A 25,564-nucleotide genomic window follows, 5' to 3' on the forward strand; every position below is an offset into this window, starting at 1 on the left:
ATGAAATGAAATGAAATGAAATGAAATGAAATGAAATGAAATGAAATGAAATGAAATGAAATAAATGAAATGCAATGAAATGAAATGAAATGAAATGAAACGAAATGAAATGAAACGAAACGAAATGATATGAAACGAAATGAAATGAAATGAAACGAAATGAAATGAAATATTATTTCACTTCCCTGGTTAAATACATTTACAGTGTGTAGGTAAATGTATCAAGGAGCTATAAGTGTACTTACAATCATGGAGCTACAGCAGACAAAGCCCCATGATAGAAATGTATCTCCTTCCATGCATACCTACAATATACATAGTTTAGGGCCTACACTTGTAGTTGTAGGCACTACTTGAACTTAGAAATATCATGTATAATGTACATCGCATTACATCGTACTATGGAACAGGATTTGCGGGGGGGGGGGGATCAAGGTCAATGCCCCATCCCCTTAGACGGGAATAATCGAAGGATAAAACCGTTGCAAAAGTCATGGGAATTGTGTTCTTTTTCCCTGTTTTTTTTTTTCGGTTTGATATTTTTCCAAGTCAAAAATGTAGGGGGCTGCAGCCCCCCCCCCCCGTGCCCACCTCCCTGATCCTACCAAGGAGGAAGCCCCTCCACTTTTGTTCTTATGCCTATTTGTTGCCAAAGTATTTGTTGTTAAAATATACGTTTCGATTATCTTTTTACAAAATAAAGATACAAATGTTATTGTATAGAAATAAACAAGCAGTGTACTAGTAATTCACTAATGATTTAATTGTTTGCCTGTGTGAACACAGAGTGGAAATTAATTCGCATCAATCAATCAATCTATCAATCAATCAATCAAAGCTAAGAAAAGGAGCTCACAGGTTGACGTGCTATGAAATCTTTATTGATCTCGTTAAAAATGAATACAGGTTGCATGAATACATAGCGCCGAATGGTACGTGCTGTTATACGTCTTCGTACATGAACCACGGAACTCTACCCACAGCGCTAGCTGCATGCAGCGCGTGATCATACACCCTAGTCCTATCCATAGTAGTACCGTGGTCGAAATGCCTCGTCACAGGGCAAGCTACGTGAGTGAGTCATCAGAAAACCCTTGCGTATTCCCACCGTGTTAGCTAGCGCTATACCTCGCATGCTTTATTACGCTGACTGCATGTTATGCTGCACAAACGAGCTAGTTCGCCGGGTGGTGTGATGACTAATCGGCCGCAAACACCTTACTGCAAAAGGTAGTCCGCTGCTGATGCGAACTGAATGCGTCTGAAGAGGCTGTCCAGGAACGTGGTATGTCATCTGTTGCGTCCGTCATCAGTCCGAAACCTCAGTAGAATCTTGGAAAACGAAGGTATTTCATCTGCCCGTTTAGAGTCGATTATTTTTATTTGGCAACGCCCTGGGTACTCTGATCATCTGCAAACACGCAGTCTGTGTACTGCACCTCTCTAGTCTCTCTGTACTTCGTGTGTATGAAGGTTGAAAGTGGATAGAGTGCGTGTGCCTGCATGCCGAAACTCACCTTCGGGCAGTTTGGCTTGCACCAGCTCCAGTGCATATTTAATTTTGTGATAAATAGCATCATCAAAACCACGTAACATGTTCGATCTAACAAATGTGATGTATTTTGAGCACTGGAAACAGGCATATGACCTGTTGGTTGTAAATGTAGAGCATTAAAGTTACTACCAGATTGCAGATCAGATTTCGAAATACACAGCACAGGTCTGTAAGTGATTTCTAACGGTTAGTGTCTAATGTTAACGTTAGACTCTAACCTATGGCCCTATGGGGATGTTACAAATTAATTTACAATCTATGGCAGACTAACGTTAGAGTCTATGCAAAGGCCCAAGCACATGGGGTGCGTTCGAGCGCTCTCCTAAAGTGAACTGTACCGTACCGTACCGCGCCAGGGGAGCGTTCGAACGCCCCTAAAGTGTACCGTACCGTACTGTACCGAGCCAAAAGTGGACCACTTCCCGATGTGCTCCAAAAGCGTACCAAAGCGTACCAAAAGTTCGTTGTAAAGCATGCGCGTATTTATGCGCATACGTCACAATGCAAAAACATCATTCTCTTTGTTCGGGACAGCTGTAAGTAGGTCAAGCGCAAGGTGAATGACCTTCTTGCTACAAACAAGCGTGACCTTTTCTAAAAATAACTCGAGAGGTACGCTTTCTCAACAGAGCATTCGAACGCTCCCAAACTAGCACAGTACGGTACGGTACGCTTTAGTTCAGTTCGCTTTGGTTCGCTTTAGAGCGTTCGAACGCACCCATAGAGTCTAATACTTAGTAGACAGAATTCCGGAGGACCCTTGTTTTTTTTTTTTTTGACATTATCGCAATATCGGCTCTCCTCCGTGTCCTCCGAGCTCCGTAGAAAAGGGGATCTGTGTCAGTGTGTGTGGTGATGTGAAGCCAGATGCAGTCTCCTCAGAACATCAATTCCCGACGACCAATAAAATAATGTAAATAGATCCAGATCAACATAGGGTCCTACATACAGAGTAGATTCTATTTAAACATTACATAGAATCTTCTTCTTCATAAGTATGATAGGCCTACCCTGTATTTGTGGGTAAACTCGGCCCCTTGCTGGGGTTGTATAGGGGCCGAGCACATGTTGTGCTGAGTTTAGCAGTTTACTATTAAATAGGCCGGGTTAACTCACAAATACAGTAAATTACTGTCCAACACTGCACTCCTCCTATTCTGTATGCAGGTGCCAACAGAAAGGGCAGCGTCTTCACTTTTGGGAGAGTACTCATTCAAGGTTCAAGGCGGATGTGCAGATGTTGGTGGCGTAGAGAGAGAAATTAAAAGCTAGACCTATCGTATAACCCTGTTTGCGGGCTCCTCAAGAAACCTTGTGAAATTGTTAATTTTACGTATTTGCCGCAATCGGGAGCAGAAGGCCACTCTTACTCTCTACCATTTACTCAAATTGACCTCCATAACACGATACGGTTTATTCATACCTAGGCATATACACTTATACAGTATGTAGATTAGTAAGTATGATATGTCCATAAGTTAAGTAATTAGTTGAATCAAGGAACTGGAATTAAACTCACTTGTTGCGGCATTTCGCCAATTATCCATTGGCTTCTTCGGGCATGTCTTGCACTATGAAAAGACCATTCCATCATCGTTGGCATCATTCGTTTCTTCTATACAGTACATCAATTTCTGTTTTATTTCTATATGAAAACAGCTTGTATCACAGTGTTATTGAAATATAGTATGCCCTTGTTTTGTTGTAAAACTCATATAAAGATGTACATAGCAATCAAGGTTGAGCTGAGTAGATATTTGATTTTGCTGACCCCATTCAGGTACATCTTTTGTGTATAACGAAAAGAGTTTGTGAGCCCATCAGTGCACGCTCCATTCATACCTTGCATCCAATCAATATTTCCATTGTTCAATGGCACATGTACAATAATGTAGTTGACCTTGGAAAGGGGGTACATGTACCGCTTGACTGCTTTCGCACAGGTGAATTACCAACCTGTGCGTTCTCTGTCGACTTGCAAAAAGAATCACGTTTAGGGACATTGAAGGCGCTTGGAGAATTGCGGGAGGAACGGGTGAATACTGGGCACTGATATACAACTGTAGCTCGGTTGGTTGCGCATCTGCCTCCAGATCCAAGGATACAGGGTTTGATTCCTAAGTCTTGATGAGCATTGTTGTATGTAAGCATTCCGTCCCCTCTAGTAAGAGTAAAAAACATTCTGTCCATCAGATAAGACATTAAATTGAGGTCTTGTGTGTGAGTTAGCCGCGACTCGCGCACGTAAAAGGACCCACTTCATTCATTCATCGCAAAGAGCAGTGTGCTAACCTGGTGAGGTGGTCTCCTACCCACCCACACAAGAATACGGGTGAATGATGCCAACCGTGTGTGTTGTTCACCCTGGGTGACTAGTAATAGTCAGCAAACTGTATCGACCATGCACATTGTGCCACATGCTTGACTGAATAGCCATTTATACTTTTGGCAAAAAAGAAAAAAGAAAAAAGGATGAAGAAATATTGTGTCATTGTGCATACTGTACATGTACTTTAACTAGGCTAGTCCCACATAATAACATCTACAGTATCCACAGGCAGTGTTTGTGTAATTTTAGGCAAAGTGTGTGTTACAATTGTAGTTCCATTTTTGGGGATCTACACGGAAGGAAATCTTTGTGTACACATATTTGCGGTCACTCCAACATTCAAAGCAACTACATTGTAGACAGCTTCATGTTGGTAAATACTAAATTTCTGATGAGTACTTCACATTTGCTGGCAGGAAGAAGCAGTGTCGTGTAACATGCACAGGCAATGTGTCAGAAGTTTATAGAGCATAGATGAATGTCACTAACTTCCTTCTTCAGCTTGAATTATTTTTTCAGAAAAAAAAAAACACCCAAACAAAAACATAAGCATCGTATATGTTACATTACATGTATACTTTGCATCCATTCTTGTGGCAAAGATGAAATATCAGTGGTGTAGTTTCACCGGTGTGCAGTTCTCCGCTGTATTGAGTGCCGTTTCCAATGAGTACCGGTATATGTCTTGGATTTTATGTGTTTGGATTGAGTGTGTATCTAAGGAAAGATGTTTTCTCTCAGTTTCGGTGCGCCAGACTTCTCTGTTCATATTCTATCTGTCTGATGAGGGAAACCTATTGTCTTCACATGTACCACCATGAGTGGTCATGGATGTAATGAAGCATGGGAAAATCTCTGTGTTTTCACTCATTATAAACCAAGGAATCAAATTTCTGTGGTCAGATCCAGTCTACCTGTATCTTTTGATTAGTATTTGTTTTCATTCGTGATTATATTACAAGTATTTTGTAATGAAGAATATGTACTTCTCTTTCACATGCACCTTCTTTGAGCCACAAACCCTTGTTTACATGTATACACTGTATTTTGTTTGCAGAATTTTCATACATGACACCTGTCTCCAGTACTGGATCCAAAGTACTGGAAATCAGTGTTGCTGAATTGATAAGGACACAATGATAAAGTTTAATGCAGCAAAATTTTGTGTAGTACACTGTACTGATGCCTGTGTGGTACCAATTATACGTATAGTGATTTTTTAAGATAAAGGTATTTTTTCAGTGTGGGATTTTACGTGTATTGCTCCAACTTTAAAAAAAAAAGAAAAAAAAAAGACCCTTTTGAAAAGATCCCTGGATCAGTAAAAACTGATATAATATGATACATGCAAAACTGAACTGTTAATTAGAACACTGAGAATCATGCCATCAGTAACAGGAGGTACACATTTAGTTATCAACTTGCTTGTCTGGTAGCAACTTTTGAAACTGCTTACAAACAATTAATACTTTAAACTGTCATTTTTAGACATGTATGGTTATTAAATTTTGCTCTTATAGATGACACATTTTGCTGTGTTTAGCTGTACAGTTCAAAGTTGCTTTTACCGGTAGTTGGTTCCATCATATCTCATACTTTCATTCATTACGGATCTTTGGTTCCGTCATTAACTCATATTCATAGCCTTCTGTTGCCGATTCGCCTGTTAGCATTGCATTTGGTTTTGTAGCAATATATTTTTTTTTGTGTACTGTATATTTTGAATTGCCATCTGATGATTTTGATGTTTTTTGTCCAGTGATATGGATTTTATTTTTATCATGAAATACGAGAAACAAATTCAATTTACAATGTAATTCAATTCTGTTCAAAGTAATGACAAGGTGAATCCACATTAATGATGTTTTCATTACTATTCTGTTGAGATATATCCAGCATTTAACACAGTGACAGGAAGGATCGACATTTTTTTTCTCAAATTCTTCTGTTTCTTGCTTTTTTTTTCTTTGATAATTTTGTACCCTGAAATGATAAATCTTGTGGGACAGAATGCTACGAATAAACCAATGCTGCACACTGGCACTCATCTGATTGTCCCTGACCAGTAAAAATCACTGTTGGACCACTAACTTTTTCAGGAATGGACTGGTCAGTAGAAAATGGAAAAACTGGGTACCTGCTGGTCTGACAGATGGGTCGGACCAGTGGAAAAAATGGGTTAGTGTGCAGCCCTGGCTAAATTTACAAATTGTAGGACATGTGTGGTAAACAGCAAACATTTCCTATGAAACAATATACCGGTACTTGTGGTGTAAAATCAGGAGGATAATGTGATATAGAAGTGCAACTTCCTGTTTATTGCAGTTCACACACAATGTGAATGATCTCACTCTCAGTGGTTCCACATACTCTTCATCAGCATTGTAAACCGTCATGTGCATCAACAGTCTGGGCAACCGCAATATGGAATCGTTATTGTATCTTTATGTTCAATCAGTTTGTTTTTGAGGGGCAGCTAATTTTGTTTTTAGTACCAGTTATAGCTTCCCCCCTTTTGTTAGAGGAGGGTACTAGTGTTATGTTTACTTTATTTCCATGGTGTGTTGCAATTTTTGCCAAAAAGGTGTCTTCCCATTGTGAAAGAACCTAATTTGTGTGTCTGAAAACTAAATTGGATATTTTAATAGAAATGTTGTGAAGTCCTTAAAAGTTTGGTCATCCTGTTTTCAGGAGCACTGGAGACGCATTTAACCCCCCTTACTTTTTTATCCCTTCTGTTTTACAATTCTTCAAAAAGATGTCAGCTGTTTCTCCTTTTTTTTTTTTTTTTTTTGTATTTGATACTTTAAAAAAAAAATGCAAGTTTCTTGGAAAATAATGTTTTCCCCAAATAATGTCATTACTCTTACAATGCATATTGCAGAAAAGAAAAGAAAAAATTCCCACTAAAATATGCTGTTTCAGCCCTCAGAATACTGCTGTGCTGTTTACAGGGTTGTCATGCCTTCTACAAGTTTAGTCATCTTGTTTTGAGCAGCAGTGGATTGTATTGTGTATAGATTCCCTCTCACTTTAGTTGCTGAACTTTCACAAATGTCTCTTTTGAGGCTATCACCCTAAACATTGTACAAACGTATATTATCATCCCCATTTGGAATGAGCAAGGAAAAAACAAACATACAAACAAACAAGCCTTGAATTTTCTCTTAATGCATGCAGTGCCTGCCATATGTTTTATGATTGTTTTCTTGGGGGGGGGGGGGGGTGTTGGGATTTTGTTCCATGGTCAAGTTGACTTTGAGATGGGATAGTTAAGCCTAAAGTTAAACAAACACAGTGAAGGTTTGATTGATATTATTCAATAATTAATAAGTTGTTAATTTTTAATATTTAACTTGCCACAAAAAAAAGCATACATCTCTTTATTAGGGGATTTCTTTTTTGTTCCCTCATCATATTATTTTGTGCTTCATTGTACATGGTTGGTTGAAAATGTATGCCCTTTCTCTTGAAGAAATATTACAGCATTAAAAATCAGTGTTTTAGGCTTTCGAGTCATGCTGTGGTCAAATATTGTAATATTAGTTTCTGCCATTGTAGCACACCCTGTATCTATGCATGTGAGCTGTTTGTTTTTGTTTTTTCTCCTGTCAATTTTGAAGACTAGGAAAACCCGATATGTGTTGTTATAGTTTGCAAATTTATCACTTCCTGTCAAGATTGGCAGAGATACAATTGTACGTTGAACTTCACAAATGGCCCAGTGTTAGCAGTCTGCAATGTCACGTATGAAAATAGCCAAAAAGTTTTGAAATGCAGGCGAAGAAATTCCCCGAACATTCCCCGAACCGCACAAGACTTAGTCGTTGTTATTCAGTGCCCCCGTAAGTAATGCCGTATTGCTCAATGTCACTTGTTTTTTCCTTTTCTCTCCATGTTGGACCTAATTACATTAGTCAGTTTCCACAAACGGACACCGCTTAATTTCCTATTTCTCGTTCTGCCCAGCTGCGACACGCCTTTATGTATTGTGGTGGTTATCTCCGGATAATACAGACTTGTGGCACCTGTATATTATTTGTTATTCAGATTACTGTTTTTACTGTTTTTTCTTTAAGGGGGGGGGGGGGGGCTTGTTTATCAGTTTTCCTCGGTTGAACGTTGGATGTGGACAGGAAGGAATTTCTGAATTGTGTGCGGTTAAGTTTTTAGTCAGGTACTTGCCACTGCCAATTCATGTGGGGGGGGGGGGGGGGTGGGGAGAGGAGGGGGAGTAGTAACAAGGAGAGATGTAATGCAATGTCACTTTGAACTGTCAGATAAACCAATGGAGAGGGAACCAAGAAAGGAAATTGGCGCGTAATGGAGACGGAGGGTAAACACACAGCCAGGACAAGAAGAACTGATTTCACCCTTCCTTGTTTTTTTTTTTTCTCTCTCCCCCCATCGTGTCTGCAGAGGTGTCTGTTGCAAGCAGCCCAAGTCGACAAATACCCCGAGTTTGCGGGGGTAGTATGTACAGTTGAGGATTCCCCCTGGTTGCGAGAAGGACCGCCTACCACCCCCTGACTGTGTGTGGCGTTATCGAGAGCCAGAGGAGAACGTCGTGAGCATTCTGCGCTTCCGACTCCGACCGGGATTCTACACCGTACGTCATGGCAACCAAAAGTAAGGGAAAATGCTCGGTGTGGGATTCTAAAGTTTGTTGGTGCTGTGGAGGAGATGGGAATATGAATTTCTTGATCCCCCTCACCCCCATAATGGATGTGAGAGCTTTTGGAGCAATGTTTGGTGTAGATCATCACCCCAAATATTGCACTGGTGATGGCATAGACAATGGGAATCATCATCATAAACCATGATCATTCTTACAACTCCCACTTTTTGCTATTGTAGTATTCCCAGTCAGCGTTTAAAATATAGGCCAGCTTACATTTATTCTAAAATGTAATGTAATCAAATTGAATGCAGTGTCATTTGCTGAAGATTTTACTGTTTCGATGGGGGTTTGGGATATTTCATGTCTTGTTCTGATGTTGTGCATTAGTCGAGTGTCTTGCGAGATAAGAGTATACATGTTATTGTTGGTCCATTTTACAGCATTGCTAGATGAATTGTCTCACGAAGATTTGACTCCTGTGTGGCAACATAGTAAATAGGACTGCTGTTATTCTGATGCTGTATAACCTGTGGTGGCCCAATTCAAGAATATTCAAACACATGCTGATGTTCAAAATAACAATAACTTTTAAAAGCATACACATTTTTTTTTTTTTAAATTATGCTCTGACTATCAAGATATCTATGATTAAAAATTACTGTGCTCATAAACTGTTCACTCGTGCTTTGTACAGATTTACTCATTCTGGATCTATTCTCATAGACAATAGTGAATATGAGAATAAATTGAGTACCAGTGAATCTGGTTACAGATATTTGAAGCATGCAGTATTAAATTTCAACTTCAGTTTTTCTGTGACTCTACTTCATAACATAATATTAAAAACACTGGTAGTTTGGGAGACTATGCAGCCGGAATTGTTTAAATATGTGTGCCGTTGCTGGATTAGTGCTGTTATCCGTATTTGCTCAATGAGAATAGCCCTCTTTAAGTCGAAGGTCATAGTAAACTTGAATGGCGTATATGAATGTACTGTATGTCACACAGTATTGTAGTCTTTACTCCGGTGAAATGTGTACAGCTGTATGTAATGATCCCGATATGTTCGATCGACAATGTACTGTATACTGTACAGTGTATGAAACTAGCATTCTCTTTCTCTCTCTCTGTACGACATACAGTATAGTACAATCAACCGAAATTCTGTTAGTGTACTCGTCTCCTGTGTGCTCAAGTTAACTAATCAATCCTTCTCCTGTAGTTGTGTTTTGTCAGATGTATTTGTTCCTGAAGACAACCAGTGTTAATTCTCACAGCAAAGTATATCCATCACATTTGTGCTACTGCCTCATGTAGGCCTTTTTTTCTTCATAAATCAAAACTTAAATTACATTTGTGCCGTGTTGCCATTTAACTGATTCTGCAGGAGACTCGCTCAAAAGATGTAGTACAATTGTGTATCTCAATACTTCGTAAGCTCTCATTTTCGCGAGGGTTTAGTTTTCGTGAATTTTGCAAATCACTGTTGGACCGCAAATTGAACAACACATGAAAATGTCACCATGCGCAAGGGTAATAGTGCACTTTATACAATAAGCCTCAGCATTAAGTCGCAAAAACGACATCTCGCAAAAATGTCTGTGGCCTCATTTGCGGAAATATCTGTATGCATTGATAACAGCTTATGCAGTATTCTATCAAGCATATAAAAGTCTCCCTAATTTGGGAATCTTTTTTTGCCTATTGGGATGCATTCAACTCATCTGCATCTCCCAGATTGTTCTTTGAAACAATGACTGAATTTGAAACATGAGTTTTGGAAGCCCTGCTTTTATGGTGCTCACTGTTTCCCACTTGATTTATGGCAGCAAGGTGCCTACGTGATAAGATTTGTAACAAATTTTGACTTTCACCTCTCATTTCATTATTGATATCAAATGGTTGAATTGCTTTGTTTTTGGTTTGATGTTGTGAGCTTACCATCAATTGGTGTGTTTTCTTAAAGTGCCTTTAGTCTGTTTTTTTTTTTTTATTTCTGTAATCTGTTAATCAGCCCTTAAAATATTCAGTTGATAGTAACAATTTTTCCATTTGAAATTCAATATTTGTCTTTTCTTCATCTCATGTTTACAGGATCCAAGTTCAAAGGACCCAAATTAAGATTTGGAGAACTACCAGAGATTACCAAGCCCGAGGTTAAAAAGTGAGTTCTCTTTGAGGTATAGTGAAATACCATACTGACAGTGGTGCAGTATGGGTTAACTCATCCAGTCCCAGAACCACATTTCCATAGTTTGATGCTGTGTCTTTTGCAGTAAACTTTGTCATCATTACTTGCTAGTATTTCATATGTTGCATGACAACTTTCTTTTGAGCCCTATCCAGAGTTTGCAATGAAGTGATGGCAAGCTGATAATAATATCTGTGGCAGTGTTATTCCAGGACATAATGGGTTGATAGTCTGCTGTGAACGTAGATTTTGAAACAAACTGGTGAAGTATCTTTTAAAGGCATTATTTACCATTTGCAGATGAAACAAAAACCCAACTTTAGTGCTTAAGAATACTTCTAAAATGTGAGTTTGTTGTGAGTTAGGGATAGAAGCAACCAATGTAAAAATGTTAATCGGTATAGTAATGTTGAGTATTGTCAAATATACAAGATGTGAACGATAGTGATAATTGTTTCGAGAATAAACCGTCTACAGTTATGGTTTAATGAGAAAAATAGTGATATCTCCTTATATTTTATTGTGAAATTTTCATATGGTAGGATGTTTTTGTGATACAACTGACCCACACATATGTAACAGATCTGATAACTCAAACATTTTTAAGTCAGTGCTCCCAGTGGTAAACAATACCTTTAAACAATGGGATGTGAAGGGATCCTGTGTTTATTCTGGGTCAGGTGAACCAGCAAAGTTTAACAGTAGTCAATATTTCTGTATTATACTACAGTTATAGTAGCTGGTGTCTGATGAAATAAGCACTTCTAAGATGTCTCAGAAGGTTTTCATTGTTTATATGTACTTGTCGGTGAGCGGTAGTTTTACTGTATATATGTATATATATAATTTTTTTAAAGCAGAAAAATCAAGCGATGTATTTTTCTTTGTTAACATCAATATATCAATACTTAGTCATCAGTGAGTGTGCAGATATGCAGTATGTAGTCTGAGACTATGAGTGATATTCAAGTATGTAGAAATTAGAGCTATTTTGTATCCATGCATAAACGCCCAATTTGGTGTGTGTCATAGTTGCTTTCGAATCTATCTCCTGAGTTTGAAAAGCACCTCTCAATGAGGGCGAGGGTTTTACTCCTGAGCCATCTGGATTGGGCGGGCGGTGGCATCTGATTGAGGATATTGGTGTTTTGACTGTGGTTTTGCCTGTTGTGGTTTATTTTGAACTTTTTTCTTTGAGGGGTGCTCCACTCCCCCCCCCCCCCAACACCAACACCAACAGCAGTTTTGCGGTTTGTGTACATACAGAGGGAGGAAGGGTGTGGTGAGGTGCTCATTCCCACCTGTTTCATTTTTGACTTGGCATGCTCAGCTGACTTTTACATCAACACCTTTTTTTTTTTTTCCAGAAGACACACCTACTTATGACAGGGGAATTTACCTCAAACATTCAGTGATTCAGCGATTCAGTGAATTTCCATGCAGAGAAATTAGAATGTACCGGTACTAATGAAGTGTTAGGAAAATGAGACAAGTAATAAATTTTAAAGTTTGGTTTTAACAAAATCAAAGTGCAGATATAACTACTAGATGAGAAGGCTACAGAAAGAATTGATGTCCCTTTTCTGGAACAATACAAAGAAAATATACATGTAAGGAGAATTCCACAAAAGTGTATGAAAAGTACACATTCCTTTGACTTGTAATTGACATACAATGCATGCATGCTAAGGGTAAGGTTGTTTTCCCTTCCTTCTGAAAGTGGTATTATAGTGCTAGAAAATTGAAAATGTGCTGTATTCTCTTTTTATTTTCTCTATGATGTGATGTTATTCGATTGGGTATTCATTCTTTGTGTTGTTACCGTTGTTTTGGCAGGCCACCAGTCGGGCTAGACAACAAGGGTACACTAACGGTCAGCGGCCATGAATTTGAGGTGCACGCCCGCGACATGGTGGTGCTGGAAATGCTAGGCAGAGGGGCATACGGCATCGTGGAGAAAGTCAGCCACACGCCGAGCCAGGTGGTCATGGCAGTCAAGGTAAGGCACATCCCTCCTGCTGCTCTGGGTGACTTGGAGGCAGGCTTAGTGGGTAGCTGAGTACAGTCACCACTGTTTAATCAGGACTGTGGTTTACCAGGAACACATTTTAATATGGCAAAGTAACAAGTAGCACTTCCCAGATACCATATTTTTGCTTGGTAGGACAAAATTTCCATCAGCTATATGTTACAAAATAACACATTTTTGCCTTCATTGTATGTTACTGAAATAGAAAGACTAAAGAGGTTGAAAGCCAAACTGTAGCCATGAAAATTGAAATCAACCTTTTAGCGTGTGCTCTAGGGAAACTAGCTCATCCTCAATGGGGTAATAAACTTGCAACAGGGACTGATACTTTGCAATTTGAATAACAGCAAACCTTGAGGGGCTGGACTAGGCTCTAATTATAAGATTTATATTAGTGAAAGCATTTTGACTAAATGTTGCTAAGGATTTATGTGACTGAACGTTGCGTCACATAGTTCACCCAGTATGTTGAGCCCAGTCCAACTCCTCAAGGTTTGCTGTTATGCAAAATGGCAAGTGTCAGTCCCTGTTGCAAGTTTATTAACTTGTTGAGGATGAGCTAGTTTTACTACAGCATACTTTTCCCTTAGACACCTGCTGGAGTATATGCAGGACTCGTCTTCAACAGGTTAAAGCAAAAATCCTATTTAAAAGCAAAATGAAATTTTGTTTTTGAAGATGCATGAGGTACATATGGAAACAGAGCTTCATAGTGATATTAAGTTGACGTCACTTTGTGATTTGAAGGCCCATTCATTGAACTTGTCACCATCATCACTGTCATTGTCATCGTCATCATCATCTTCATCACCCTTACATCATCATCATCACCATCACCATCACCATCACCATCACCATCACCATCACCATCACCATCACCATCACCATCACCATCACCATCACCACCACCATCACCATCACCACCATCGTCACCATCACCATCACCATCACCACCACCATCATCATCATCACCATCACCATCACCATCACCATCACCATCACCACCATCGTCACCATCATCACCACCATCATCACTATCATCACCATCACCACCATCGTCACCATCATCGTCACCATCATCACCACCATCATCACTATCATCACCATCATCACCATCATCATCACTACCATCATCATCAAGACCTCATTTAATGATCTAGTTTTCCCATTCTCTGAGGTTGGATGGCTCAGTTTCCTTTGTAGTCTGTCTCCAGGCTGCCTGGTCTGTTGTTGTAAAATAGTGTTTGCATGAATAGAAACATGACTCTGTGTGCCTACAGCATATTAAAGTGGATGCTATTGTGGGAAGATGATATCAAAGATCAGGAATTGGTGTAATTCCACTCATAATCATGTATTGCTTTGTTCTCCAATGAGCCTTTGTCATCCCCCAAATGAAACTGAAACTTATTACTAGTTTACACCGGTGTTTGCATTGCCAGCAATGCAGGTCAGTCTTTACACAGGTATTATGTAAACAGTGAAGATGCAGTCTTACCAATGTGTAATGAGTACGTAAGCAGCGCATCTTAGACTTGAGGTTTCGCCCTTTCAAAGGTCAACAAAAGTAGCCTTAGTGTAAATTAGTCACCTGGTGTGTATGCTTGGAAGAATTTGGTTCTTATCTCCATTGATGTGAATAAAAAGCTGCCATTTTGCACCAATTGATTATGGAGCATGCCTCACATATGTTGAATATTTGCTCAACTGTGTGTAGTGTGTGTGTGTGTGTGTGTGCCTTCAAATGGGGACCAGCCAACAACAACAACAAACAAAAACCCTGCTAGCTGTTGATTCATACACGTACCAACCATAAACATCCTTGCATGAAGAATGGGTCTAGTTAGATCTAAATTGAGCATTAATGCACTTTGCAGGTATTTGTAGGTTTCTTGACGGTATTTTGTAAGTTGGTAGGTATATATAGGATGGCCCATTGCATGAATACTTTGTATTAAGTGCTTTGTATTAAGCACAGTAAAAATGTTTATTATTATTATTAGAAGTAGTAGTATTAGTACTTAAATTTGGGTATTCTTCCATGAGATCTGTGATGATCCAACACTAGATGGGTTAAAAAGTGGGAGATACCCTGAGACAGGTGGGGCAACAAGCTTGGAAATAATCACATACACAGTATTTATGTGTGTGTACATGACATCAGTTTAATTGGAAATGCATTGTTAAAGAGAAAGAACTGCAAATTATTGGTGACATTATTCCTTCCTTCTTGTTTGCATAACTGGAGCTGTAAATGTCAGATCTTTCCTTTGAGCTGTGATGGAGAAGACAAGACATAAGAATTCCCCTATTACTACTTGTTGTTGTACTTTTACTTTTTGTGTTTTGTCTTATAAATAAAACAGTGAAGCATTGTATGACAATATTGATAGTTTACTGTTGATGCTGTTTTTCAATAGGGATACCATCTCTCCTGTTGATATCTTGTCACTTTCCTCACACGGCAAGTTTACTTTTGCTCTTGTCCGACAGAAAATGCGGGCGCAGGTGAACAGCACGGAGGATAAGAGGATACTAATGGACATGGACGTTGCCATGAGGAGTTCAGACTGCGGCTACACGGTGGAGTTCTATGGTGCTCTTTTTCAGGAGGTGAGACCCCCTTCCCTTACCATCCCCCCCCCCCCCAAAAAAAAATAAATAAATAAATAAAAAAAAAAGAAGAAAACTGTGCAACAAAGATGATGGTTCTTGATTTTATCAGATTTTCATTTGATACCCTTCCGCCACTTTGCAGTGCTCTTAAGTGCCCTTGCTACGACGAATTAACATTATTTCTTCTTGGAAGCGCACTGCGTCTTGTCCCATATCTTTTTCTTCAGGTGTAATGCATGCGTTTCATTTCCCTATTGATTCAGAAAGAAAACAAAGATAGTTTCAATGACTTGAAGTATGATGTTCGATGAAGCACTCCTTCATTTCTGTCACGCATGTTTTTCTTGAGACTCTGGACATTTGTCCTTGTTTGACTATTCAAAGAAAGAAAACAGAGATTCAATGGCTTGAAGTATGGTGTTGTATGAAGCACACTGCATGTCATCATTCATGTTTTTCTTTTTTTGGAGATTCTGTCCATTTGTCTTTGATTGACCATTACAGAAAGAAAAACAGAGAGAAAGAGATACAAGTGTAGATAGAGAGAGAGAGAGAGAGAGAGAAATAGACAGAGAGGGAGATAGATAGACAGATAGATAGATAGACAGAGATAGATCTGATGGACAGATAGATAGAAATAGACAGATAGATAGATAGATAGAGGGATAGATAGAGATAGATGGACAGATAGATGGATAGATTGAACAATAGATATGCAGAGATAGATAGATAGATAGACAGAGATAGACAGATAGATAGATGGACATAGATAGACAGACAGATAGATAGATAGATAGATAGACAGATCGCAAGACAGATAGATACTGTATGCGCCAAATATTTCGCGAGGTTTTTATTTTCGCAAATTTCGCGAGTCAGCTGCTAATTGCGAAATTGATTAATCCTGAGATAAATGTGATGTACGCATACACACTTCTCCATTCAGTACATGACTCCACTATCACGAATTTAACCACTCGCAGAATCGTCGGGAAGCGTTTACATTAGATAAAAAGACAGAGAGATAGAGAGATTCAGTGGCATGTAGAATGATATTATTTTCACCAGCAAGAGGAAGCAAGGGATATTCCAATTTTCACTTTTCTTGGAATCACAGCAGAGATTATTTTGATGCTTTTGTTCTTTGCTCATGAGTCACATTAGCCGAAAGTCTCAAGTGAGCTATTTTGATAATTCTCCATCCAGCATCTACTGTGTGTCTTGCGTTAATCATGCTTTATTCGTAAACTTTTTTTTTTTTCACGTCTTCATCATTGTCTTGAAAACTACTGGGTGCATTGGACAGGGCTCAAATACATGTACCTAAACTAGCAAATTTCATGATTTTTTGACATTTTTATCTTCTTCTGGAAAAGTGGGTGCTGGATTTTGACCAAACTTGGCAGGAATTATCAGTGGAGGGAGGTAATCATAGTTTGTACTAATTGATAGGGGGGGGGGGGGGTTGGGGAGCTGGGGGAGGGCCAGATACCCCAAATTAAATCCCCGATTCTCAAGATTGTTGAGTTTGCATAAGGTGGAGTGCAATGAAGGCAGATTGTGATGCTCAGGTGAGCACTAAACCTGCAGGTCTCTTTGTTTTATGCCAGGTTCATGTGGCAGAGCTGTTGTTGTTACTGACCAAAGAGAATGGTAAATGATATACAAAATATAGTGACTAGAGTAGGTAACAAATGGGAACAGTTAGAGGGAGAAAAGAGATTGAGAATAGAAGGCAATGGGGTAGTTTATGGGATAGGGCTTGCAAAACGAAATTGATGATACTGTTAATTCTAGTGACATTTGAGATCGAGTGTGTTATTCTGTGAAAAGAAAAAAAAAATTGGGTTGAGTTGCCTTTATAGTTGAGAGTGCATCTGGTTTCATTGTCATGTGTTGCCATGTGTTGCATGTGAACTTGCTGCTGTCACTGTGAAGTGTGGATGGTGAGCTTTCGAGGATCAGGAGCAGGTCTGCTGTACGATCAGTAGGTCCTAGGTTCAAGACCCCCAGTGAAACCAGCTGAGCTCAGTGCGTAGTGTGTCATGCAGCGCCTTCTGTTTAGAGGCAGAATACTCTGTCCTGTGGACAGGACATAAAATGAAGGTCTTTTGCTTGAGAAAGTCGCAACTCAGTTGTGTTGGCAGCATAGATTTCTTGGTGATTTCAATTTCTTGAATTTTTTTCAAGTTGACTGCTACAATGTATTGGAGAAATTATCGGCACACCAAAACATTGCCTCCAGCCACACAAATGTAAAGTATATTGTCTCTAAGGTGGGAAATTGTTAACTACGCTTATTGATATGGGATAACAGGTGTCATTCTGTGGGTTCTGATTGCAAACTTAACCCATTGCAAAGTTGTCCACCACATCTGCACGTTTGAGACGACATGCTCGTAAAACCTATATGGCATTGACAGTCTGCGTAACAGATTCAACCTCACTTTCCTGCAAAGTGCATGGTAGAAACCCTCGGAAGTGGTCTGTTCCGAACAGCTTCCAGGAAATGGGCAAAGAATGCCAATTGGGTATTGTGGTGTCCCCTGGGTAACTAGCAGTGGTCAGTGAATGTTATCACCCAATCACAGTGTGCAAAGCAGCCCAAAATAGACTGACGTCCAGATGGATTAGTGATTGAATGGAAGAAGGGGGTGGGGTTCTTCCTGCCGACCAGTCTTGAACTTCTGAAGGTAACTCCATGTTTCATTCGACAAAGAGTTGGGCAAAGGCTGATTTAAAAAGGAATTTGAAACACATTCACAGTGCTTAGGAGTTAGTCAATGATGCCACAATATGTACAGCAATTAGTTATAGTCTGTAATTTTGTAATGACTTTTATTGAGTCGTATATAAGTGAAAGAGGAAGAGAAAATTCTTATATTTCTCCTGGGTATGACAAATGATAGCTATGTGTGAGGTAGGCCACATGTCAAGCAGTTCTGAAACTGGGCAGTATGGCAGTGTTGTTGAGACATGCAGTTGTTCTTGTCTTGGCTAGTCTTAGTTCTTGATCAATCATAACCCTCAATCATATTAGGGATGGATGGATGGATTGATGGAGGGATAGATGGATGGTTAGATGGATGAATAGATGAATGGATAGATGAATAGATAGATGGATGGATAGATGAATGGATGGATAGATGGATAGGTAGATGGATGGAGAGATAGATGGGTGGATACAGTAGATGGATGGATGGATAGATGGATAGTTGTATGGATAGATGAATGGATAGATATACTGACAGATGGATGGATGGATGGATGGGCAGATAGATGGATGGATAGATTTGTGGAAAGATGAATGGATAGATGGATGGATAAATGGATGGATAGATGGATAGATAGATGAATGGATAGATGGATAGATATATGGATGGAAAGATGTATGGATACAGGGTAGATGATGGGTAAATGGATGGATAGATGGATGGGTAGATGGATGGGTAGATGGATGAATGGATGGGTTGATGGATGGATGGATAGATGGATGGATAGATGAATGGATAAATGGATGGATGAATAGATGGGTTGATATAATATAGATGTATGCATATCATGTTATTTCCTTCTTCCTCTTCCTGCCTTGTGCATGTTATTACAGGGAGATGTATGGATATGCATGGAGGTGATGGATACATGTCTAGACAAACTCTACAAGTACAGACTGAAGCCACAACAGATCTACATCCCAGAGAACATACTCAGCAGGATAGCATTCTCGGTAAGTCCATCAAATGCTGATAAATTTTGATATTTCACGTCGTGGAAATTTTCCAATGATTTCGTTTTTGCTTGACTGACATTCAGCTGCAAATGCAAATACAAGAATGTATTGGAGAGATACCAAGATAGGTTCGTATACTGTTGATGCGTGATTATGAGCAAATGAAATTCATTGAACTGTTTCAGGATCAGTGATATCTGTAAGAGCTTCACCGAAAGTGATGCTAAGTAATTAGTACTGGCAGTTACTCCCGGATACATTCGAGTGTGTACTCATGGCTGCTATTTGTGCATCATTTTTACATGCATAAGTGTACTAATAAAATGGCAGTTAAAAGTGACAGAATGTCTACATACAGTAGAAAGTTAATGTGTCAAGAGTAGTGTGTCTGTTGCGCGCATGCCACAAGGTTTCGATGCATCGAAACAGTGATGTGTTGGGTCAGAGGAAACGAAGAGGAGAAATCTCATCCTGTATCAGTAGACCAAAATTCATAAATGTCCGTATTTTCTCCCAAGAACAATTTTTGACAGACATGTATGTGGTATGTAATAAGTGAATTATGTTTTTGTGTCTCCTCCGCAGATACGATTGTAAGTTCTGTCTGTTTCTAGATATTTGAGAAAACTGAAAAGGAGTAAAAATGTTGAGTACTAAATGAATTTAGAGCTGCTCAACACCTATATCACCCACAAATTTGCTTATTAGTTCAACGCTCTTAACTCTTGCAATATTAACTTTATTGATGTGTCTGACTTTTTTGTCAAAATTGTCACCAATTTACTTCTCTAATCTTTTTCTGTTTTCATACAAAGCAACAAAATACCATAAAGTAATTTTCCATTAAAATGTGAGCTATTGCCACTGTGATCTAGCAATGCGCATGGTTGTATGCTTTTATTTACAGATAGTGAAAGCGTTACAATACCTGCAGAGTAAACTCAATGTCATCCACCGGGACGTCAAACCGTCCAACGTCCTTGCCAACCGCAACGGCAAGATCAAACTTTGCGACTTTGGCATCAGCGGGCAGCTGGTAAATTCTCTGGCCAAGACGCAGGATGCGGGCAGCAAGCAGTACATGGCTGTGAGTTTGGAAGGGTTAGAACCGTCGGGGGGCAGAGTCAATGTTATTTGTTTGTTTGTATGCATGTTTCATTCATCTTTTAGTTGGTAGGTCTTCTGAGTCGCCTAGCATTTTCGTGGAACAAGAAAGTTCAAAGTAATTCTGAGCCAGAGGCTCCATTGAAATAATGCACACCCCCTTTGTCCAGCATCTGATTGCAAATTTCTTCAGGAATGTTTCATATTTTCATCTTCATACTTACAGCTCATCATCAGATTTCAACCAAATTCCCTAGGGGGTCACATCTTGGGACAATGGACACAGGGTGACTCAAATGTAGCATATGATCTGAAGGGGCAGAGCTGCAGAGAGCTATTTTGCTGTAGAAATTTTATGTATCATATTTCCTCTTTATAAGCAGTAACAACTATCTCTACAGGTGAAAACAGATGTACAACAAGTGTAGCTACCTTTCCTGATGAAGAAGAATGATTGTACTTAAGGGCCCTGAAGAGGTTTTGTTACAGTTTAGGAAGTGTGGGGATGCAAAGGAGAAGCTTTACCTAACACTGGAGCTCGGTTGAGCATAGATTGAAAGATTTAATCAGTGGTAAGAGTGTGCAGAGCTAGTAAGAGCTCATAAAATGTATGGTGTCACTAAATCTTTGCATTACCATAAAATCTGATTATTGTAAAGAATTTCTATTTGTTTGCATTTGTGTTTTGCTAAAATCTGCTGCTACTGATTTAAAGCCCAAAGAAAGTTCTGGTACGCCTGCAAAAGTTGTCAAATTTTGCTCCAAAATGTGAACGTATGCCTAGGAAATGTGCGGAATAACGCTGTAATAACAAGATATTCGATGGGTAACGACGAAAATGGGAAATATTAACCAAAAACGTTCAGTCTCAGAACTTACCCGAACGGGGTCAGCAACTGAGGTGATATGCGTATACTATAGTAGTAGGCTTGAGGACCGCGCGCTGTCCATTTGTTTTGTACAGGATTAGCACGCACTTTCCTGTCTGCTCATCAAGGCCTCGTTTGGTACCCGTAGTATAGAGTACTGATGAACATGGCGATCACGAACTGTGTGTAAATTGTCTGAAATAGGGTCGAGTTTTCCCTGAGACCGAGTTAGTCTGGAGCCTTCTGGAATAAAAGTCGGTCTACCGACTTTTATCATTTTTCTCAAAATACTCCAAAACGACTCATCATTCCGGCAAACTGCGTCAGCCAGGTAAGTTTCTTTGTGGACTCTTTCGATATATTGCAAGCAAATATGAAATGGTGCCAGACGGGTTCGCAAGCCCTTACCAGAACTTTGTTTTCACTTTAACACACACACACACAATATTGATTTGTGCAGTATTTAGATATGAAAGCCAAAAGACAATGAAAATGAGGGGGAAAATCCAGAGTGATTTGCGCTGTCCACAAATTATTCCAAGCTTTACTATACAGACAAGGTGTTTTTGTCATGCAAATCTCCTTGTGACAAAATATTGAAACACACCGCTGAAGTAGACCTTCTTTGTCATTCATGTGCATTATTTTTTGTTTATGTTGATTTGAATCCTTTCCCAACAGCCCGAGAGAATAGATCCAGAAAGGAGCTCAATGGGCTACGACGTGAAGTCAGATGTATGGAGTTTTGGCATCTCAATGGTAAGAGAGAAATTGCTGCAATATTCAACAGCTGAATACCAGACCAGCTCATCCAAAGTGAATTAAGTCCACTCTGCATTAGTGGCGGTATCTTAGTCAAACCTCACTCAAGAATGTATGAAAAATTGATATATGGAAAATTAGTATATATGAAGGTGAATAAATGTCAAGTCAATTATGAAAAGTCAGTATATTTACAAGTTAATATATGACAAGTCAATATAAGACAAGTAAAATATGAAAAAAAAAATTGGTGATTATATGATGAAAATTTAGTGTTGCTTTTTGCACAAATTTATACCTCAGTGTAAGTCAATTTGCAGATGCAGAGTTGACTATGCCAAGAGCAATGGACTCCAGAAAATATTGATGAGGAACCAATAAATATGATTGGGTGATGGGAGTGTCACTTCTACATTCATATTTTCCTGAAGCAGATTAATCTAGGTCTGAGCGTAAAAGTGTGATTTTTTGCACACTTTCGAAAATGAAATTACAAGCTTGGGTGTCTTGGTGTGATGGGTGATGGGTGGAGATTTACCTCCGGGGCTGAAATTAGAGATTGCCCCAGGATCTGTTGTCCTGTGAGAAATTACCCACGAACGTTTAATGCTGCTTTTATTATCCTAGGGGAGAATTGTCTGGAGATAATTATCCTCAGAGAGATTTGTCCGCAGGGTTGATTTGTTCTGGTGCTAGGTATCTAAAGCAAGGGTTGATCATGCCTTCAGACAACTCCCATCATAACAAAGTCCTTGGGACTGGCAGTTTTCTTTCGTTATGTCAAAATTTCGTTAAAGCTTAAACAATAAAGTATATAAGGATATATAGATAACAATTTTGGGACCTGAATTGTTACTTCATTGTAACAAAGATTCATTCCAACAGTGTTCATTATAACAGCAGTGCACAGTATAATTTGAAACCACATTATAAACTATATAGTCTCTGTAATGGGTTTATTTTCTTTTCTTGTGCTTTGTCTTCAACTGCTGTCTGCTGCAGATTGAAATTGCAAACAACGCCTACCCATATGAGAGGTGGGGCAACATGTTCCAGCAACTCAAACAGGTGGTCCACGGCCCCTCCCCAACCCTGCCGGAGGAGAGGTTCTCAACAGAGATGAATAACTTCGTCAACCAATGGTAACTATGGAAACGCATTATCATAAATGATGGCGCGAACAATTCAGGCCCAAGAACCCTCCGAAATCTTAGTGCTGCACTCTCTGATATAGATTTGGACCGGAAAACTTGTAGAATACATCAACGACAGTGTATACACACGGTGGTATTGTGGATAAGTCTTTAGATTGATACTCAGGTGATCCCATTTTTTAATTCTGCCTGATGTGTACATTTTGGGTCAAGAGGGACTCCTTAGTCAAGATGTATTGCCCACAATAATGTTGCTTGGCAATTTTCACATGAAAACACATGGGTAGCTATCAGTGACAGGGTGATAGTGATTGCAGGTCCCTCAAAGAGAATTGTGCCCACACTGTAGAGGAGTGATTAAGACCACATTGTGGTCATCATCATGATCATATTATCATCGTCGCCATCATGGATCATCGCCATCATCATAATCATCATCATCATCATCATCATCATCATCATCATCATTCCATCATCATCATCATCATCATCATTCCATCATCATCATCATCATCATAAATGATCACCATCCTCAATGTCATCATCATCATCATAAATTGTCATCATCATCATCATCATCATTGTCATATCATCACTGTCCTCATCATAAATCCTCATCATCATCATAAATCCTCATCATCATTATCATTAATCATTGTCACCATCATCAGTGTCATCACCATCATCACCACCATCATCATCCATTCCTGTGAGGAATGGATATGTGATAGACATTGGTTCGTGAACAGTAGAGCTCTGTGTGTATCAGTTTTTGTAGCCGTCAGTGATGTAGACTGTAAATTTTGTTTAGGATTATATGAGATTGCGCGCACACACAAACACACACACACAAACACACACACACACACACACACACACACTCAAGTCCCATCTTTGTGTCTAACTCTTCAGACGGATTTTCATATTAATGTGGTAAGAACCTTTGCTATGCTGTAGATTGATTGAAAGATCAACTGTTGCATGTAATATTATTTTTTGCCCCTCCTTCTTTCTTCTTTGCAGTTTAAACAAGTCGTACACAGAAAGACCATCATATAAAAGATTACTGGTGAGTCCGTACTGTAAATTTTCAAAACACTGTTTTTGTTTTGTTTTTGTGACACTATCCTCATTTGAGGAGATCAGTGATAGAAAAACTATTTGAAAATCTCAATGTCAGTAGGGATTGCTTGGTGCAGCTGAATGTGAGGAATATGATGATGAGTCTCCCTGAGGTGTTACGTACTGAAAACCACCAACACAAATACAGGTATGTGGGACCGTGTGTAAGAAGGCACCCACAACATTCTACACCCATTCAGACCACTCAAGAAATGCTTTGAAATACCATGAAACTTTATAAATTGGAATTTGGTTAACTAGGGCAATGATTTGTTTCACCAAAAGAGTGAATTTTAGCATACATGTATTTCCCTTGTTTCTACTAAAATACATTGTAGTGTTAAAAATTATGCATACAATGTATTTCATGTCACACCATAAGTACACTTACAAGTCGAGACTCAGGTTTAGTGAGGTGGCCCATACTGGGTACGGATCAAAAAGAAAAAGAAACAAAGAAAAAGAAAAAAACTACTACCATTTATACATATGTATAATGTACATTGAGACTTGTTTCTCAAGAGCTGCCATGTTGGAACCCCCTCCAAAGAAAAGAGCCAACTTCAAGCATTAATCCCATTTACCGAAAAGAGCTGCTCTCACCCTTTGCATGTTAGATGCGTTCCACCACCTGGGCAATCACATCAAATGGCTTACCCTAATCCTCCTCTTGTATTGTGTCCCGTGTGTTTTGTGTCTCTATGCAGGAGCATGAGTTCATCAAGATGCACGCAATCGTGACGGAGGAGGACGTGGCCGCGTTCATCACGCCGATTTTAGACGCGGAGCTCCCGGCTGCGGCGACGAGTTAACGCAAGCTCCCCCGCCGGCCCTCGCCCGCCCCTTCTCTCTCTTTCTTACCTCATCCAATCCCCTTCACGTTTCACTTCCCGTAGCGATCTTAGTATGAGGCGTGGGGGGAGGGTGCGCGCGGACTATCAATTGGCCCTCCCCCCCGCCCCCTTTAGCTTTTCGTTAGAAGCGGGAGTTTGGATGTCACGAGCGGAGTACCTTCCAAGGGATGTCAGAGAGAAACATGCTGCACAAAAAAAGGATCGAGGAGAAGAAGCTGGATGGTGCAACTTTACTTCCTGCTCGAGATGGATTCACATCTCTGACAGTATCAGTCGGTTAATTCCCCTCCCCCACCCCACCCCCATCCTACCCCTGGCTTGTCAGGACCGCAACCGCACTAGAAGATTATTTGAAATCAAATGAAAAACTGGTGACTACTTTTCTCTCCTTCTTTTTTTGATTGATAAGCTTCTTTTTCTCCTCCTCCCTCGTTTTTGGTGGCCATATGTGACTGGGGTGCACTATGCAGTTTGTAACAACAAGGTTTTAATGCCCAGCAGTCATGATTAAGACAATAAATTGTAATCTGCAGCACAGTTATGTTCAAACAGACAAGTATGTTGTGAGATACTACAACCCCCATATGGTTTCTCTTCAGCCTCCAATTTAATCAGATATACCAGATTG

The 25,564-nt window shown here is 39.5% G+C and overlaps 1 protein-coding gene across 1 annotated transcript; it reads left to right on the forward strand.

Annotated features, from left to right (window-relative positions):
- The first annotated feature begins 1,191 nt into the window (after window positions 1-1,191).
- Window positions 1,192-25,128, forward strand: LOC140231512 (dual specificity mitogen-activated protein kinase kinase 6-like). Its single transcript, XM_072311647.1, has 11 exons — window positions 1,192-1,346; window positions 8,304-8,513; window positions 10,600-10,669; window positions 12,533-12,695; window positions 15,219-15,338; window positions 18,949-19,068; window positions 19,979-20,158; window positions 21,726-21,803; window positions 22,809-22,948; window positions 23,984-24,029; window positions 24,790-25,128. Exons 2-11 carry the CDS (start codon window positions 8,501-8,503, stop codon window positions 24,892-24,894), a joined length of 1,035 nt encoding a protein of 344 aa, XP_072167748.1. The 5' UTR covers window positions 1,192-1,346; window positions 8,304-8,500; the 3' UTR covers window positions 24,895-25,128.
- The last annotated feature ends 436 nt before the right edge of the window (window positions 25,129-25,564 follow it).

The sequence above is a fragment of the Diadema setosum genome, chromosome 8, assembly GCF_964275005.1.
Source record: "Diadema setosum chromosome 8, eeDiaSeto1, whole genome shotgun sequence".
In the NCBI taxonomy this organism is placed as follows: Eukaryota; Metazoa; Echinodermata; class Echinoidea; order Diadematoida; family Diadematidae; genus Diadema; species Diadema setosum.

What these genes read in the sequence shown, in the direction of transcription:
- LOC140231512 (XM_072311647.1), top strand. An exon ending in AGGTGGTCATGGCAGTCAAG is followed by an intron (nt 12,696 to 15,218) that starts GTAAGGCACATC and finishes CTTGTCCGACAG; the next exon opens with AAAATGCGGGCGCAGGTGAA. An exon ending in TCAGCAGGATAGCATTCTCG is followed by an intron (nt 19,069 to 19,978) that starts GTAAGTCCATCA and finishes TTTTATTTACAG; the next exon opens with ATAGTGAAAGCGTTACAATA.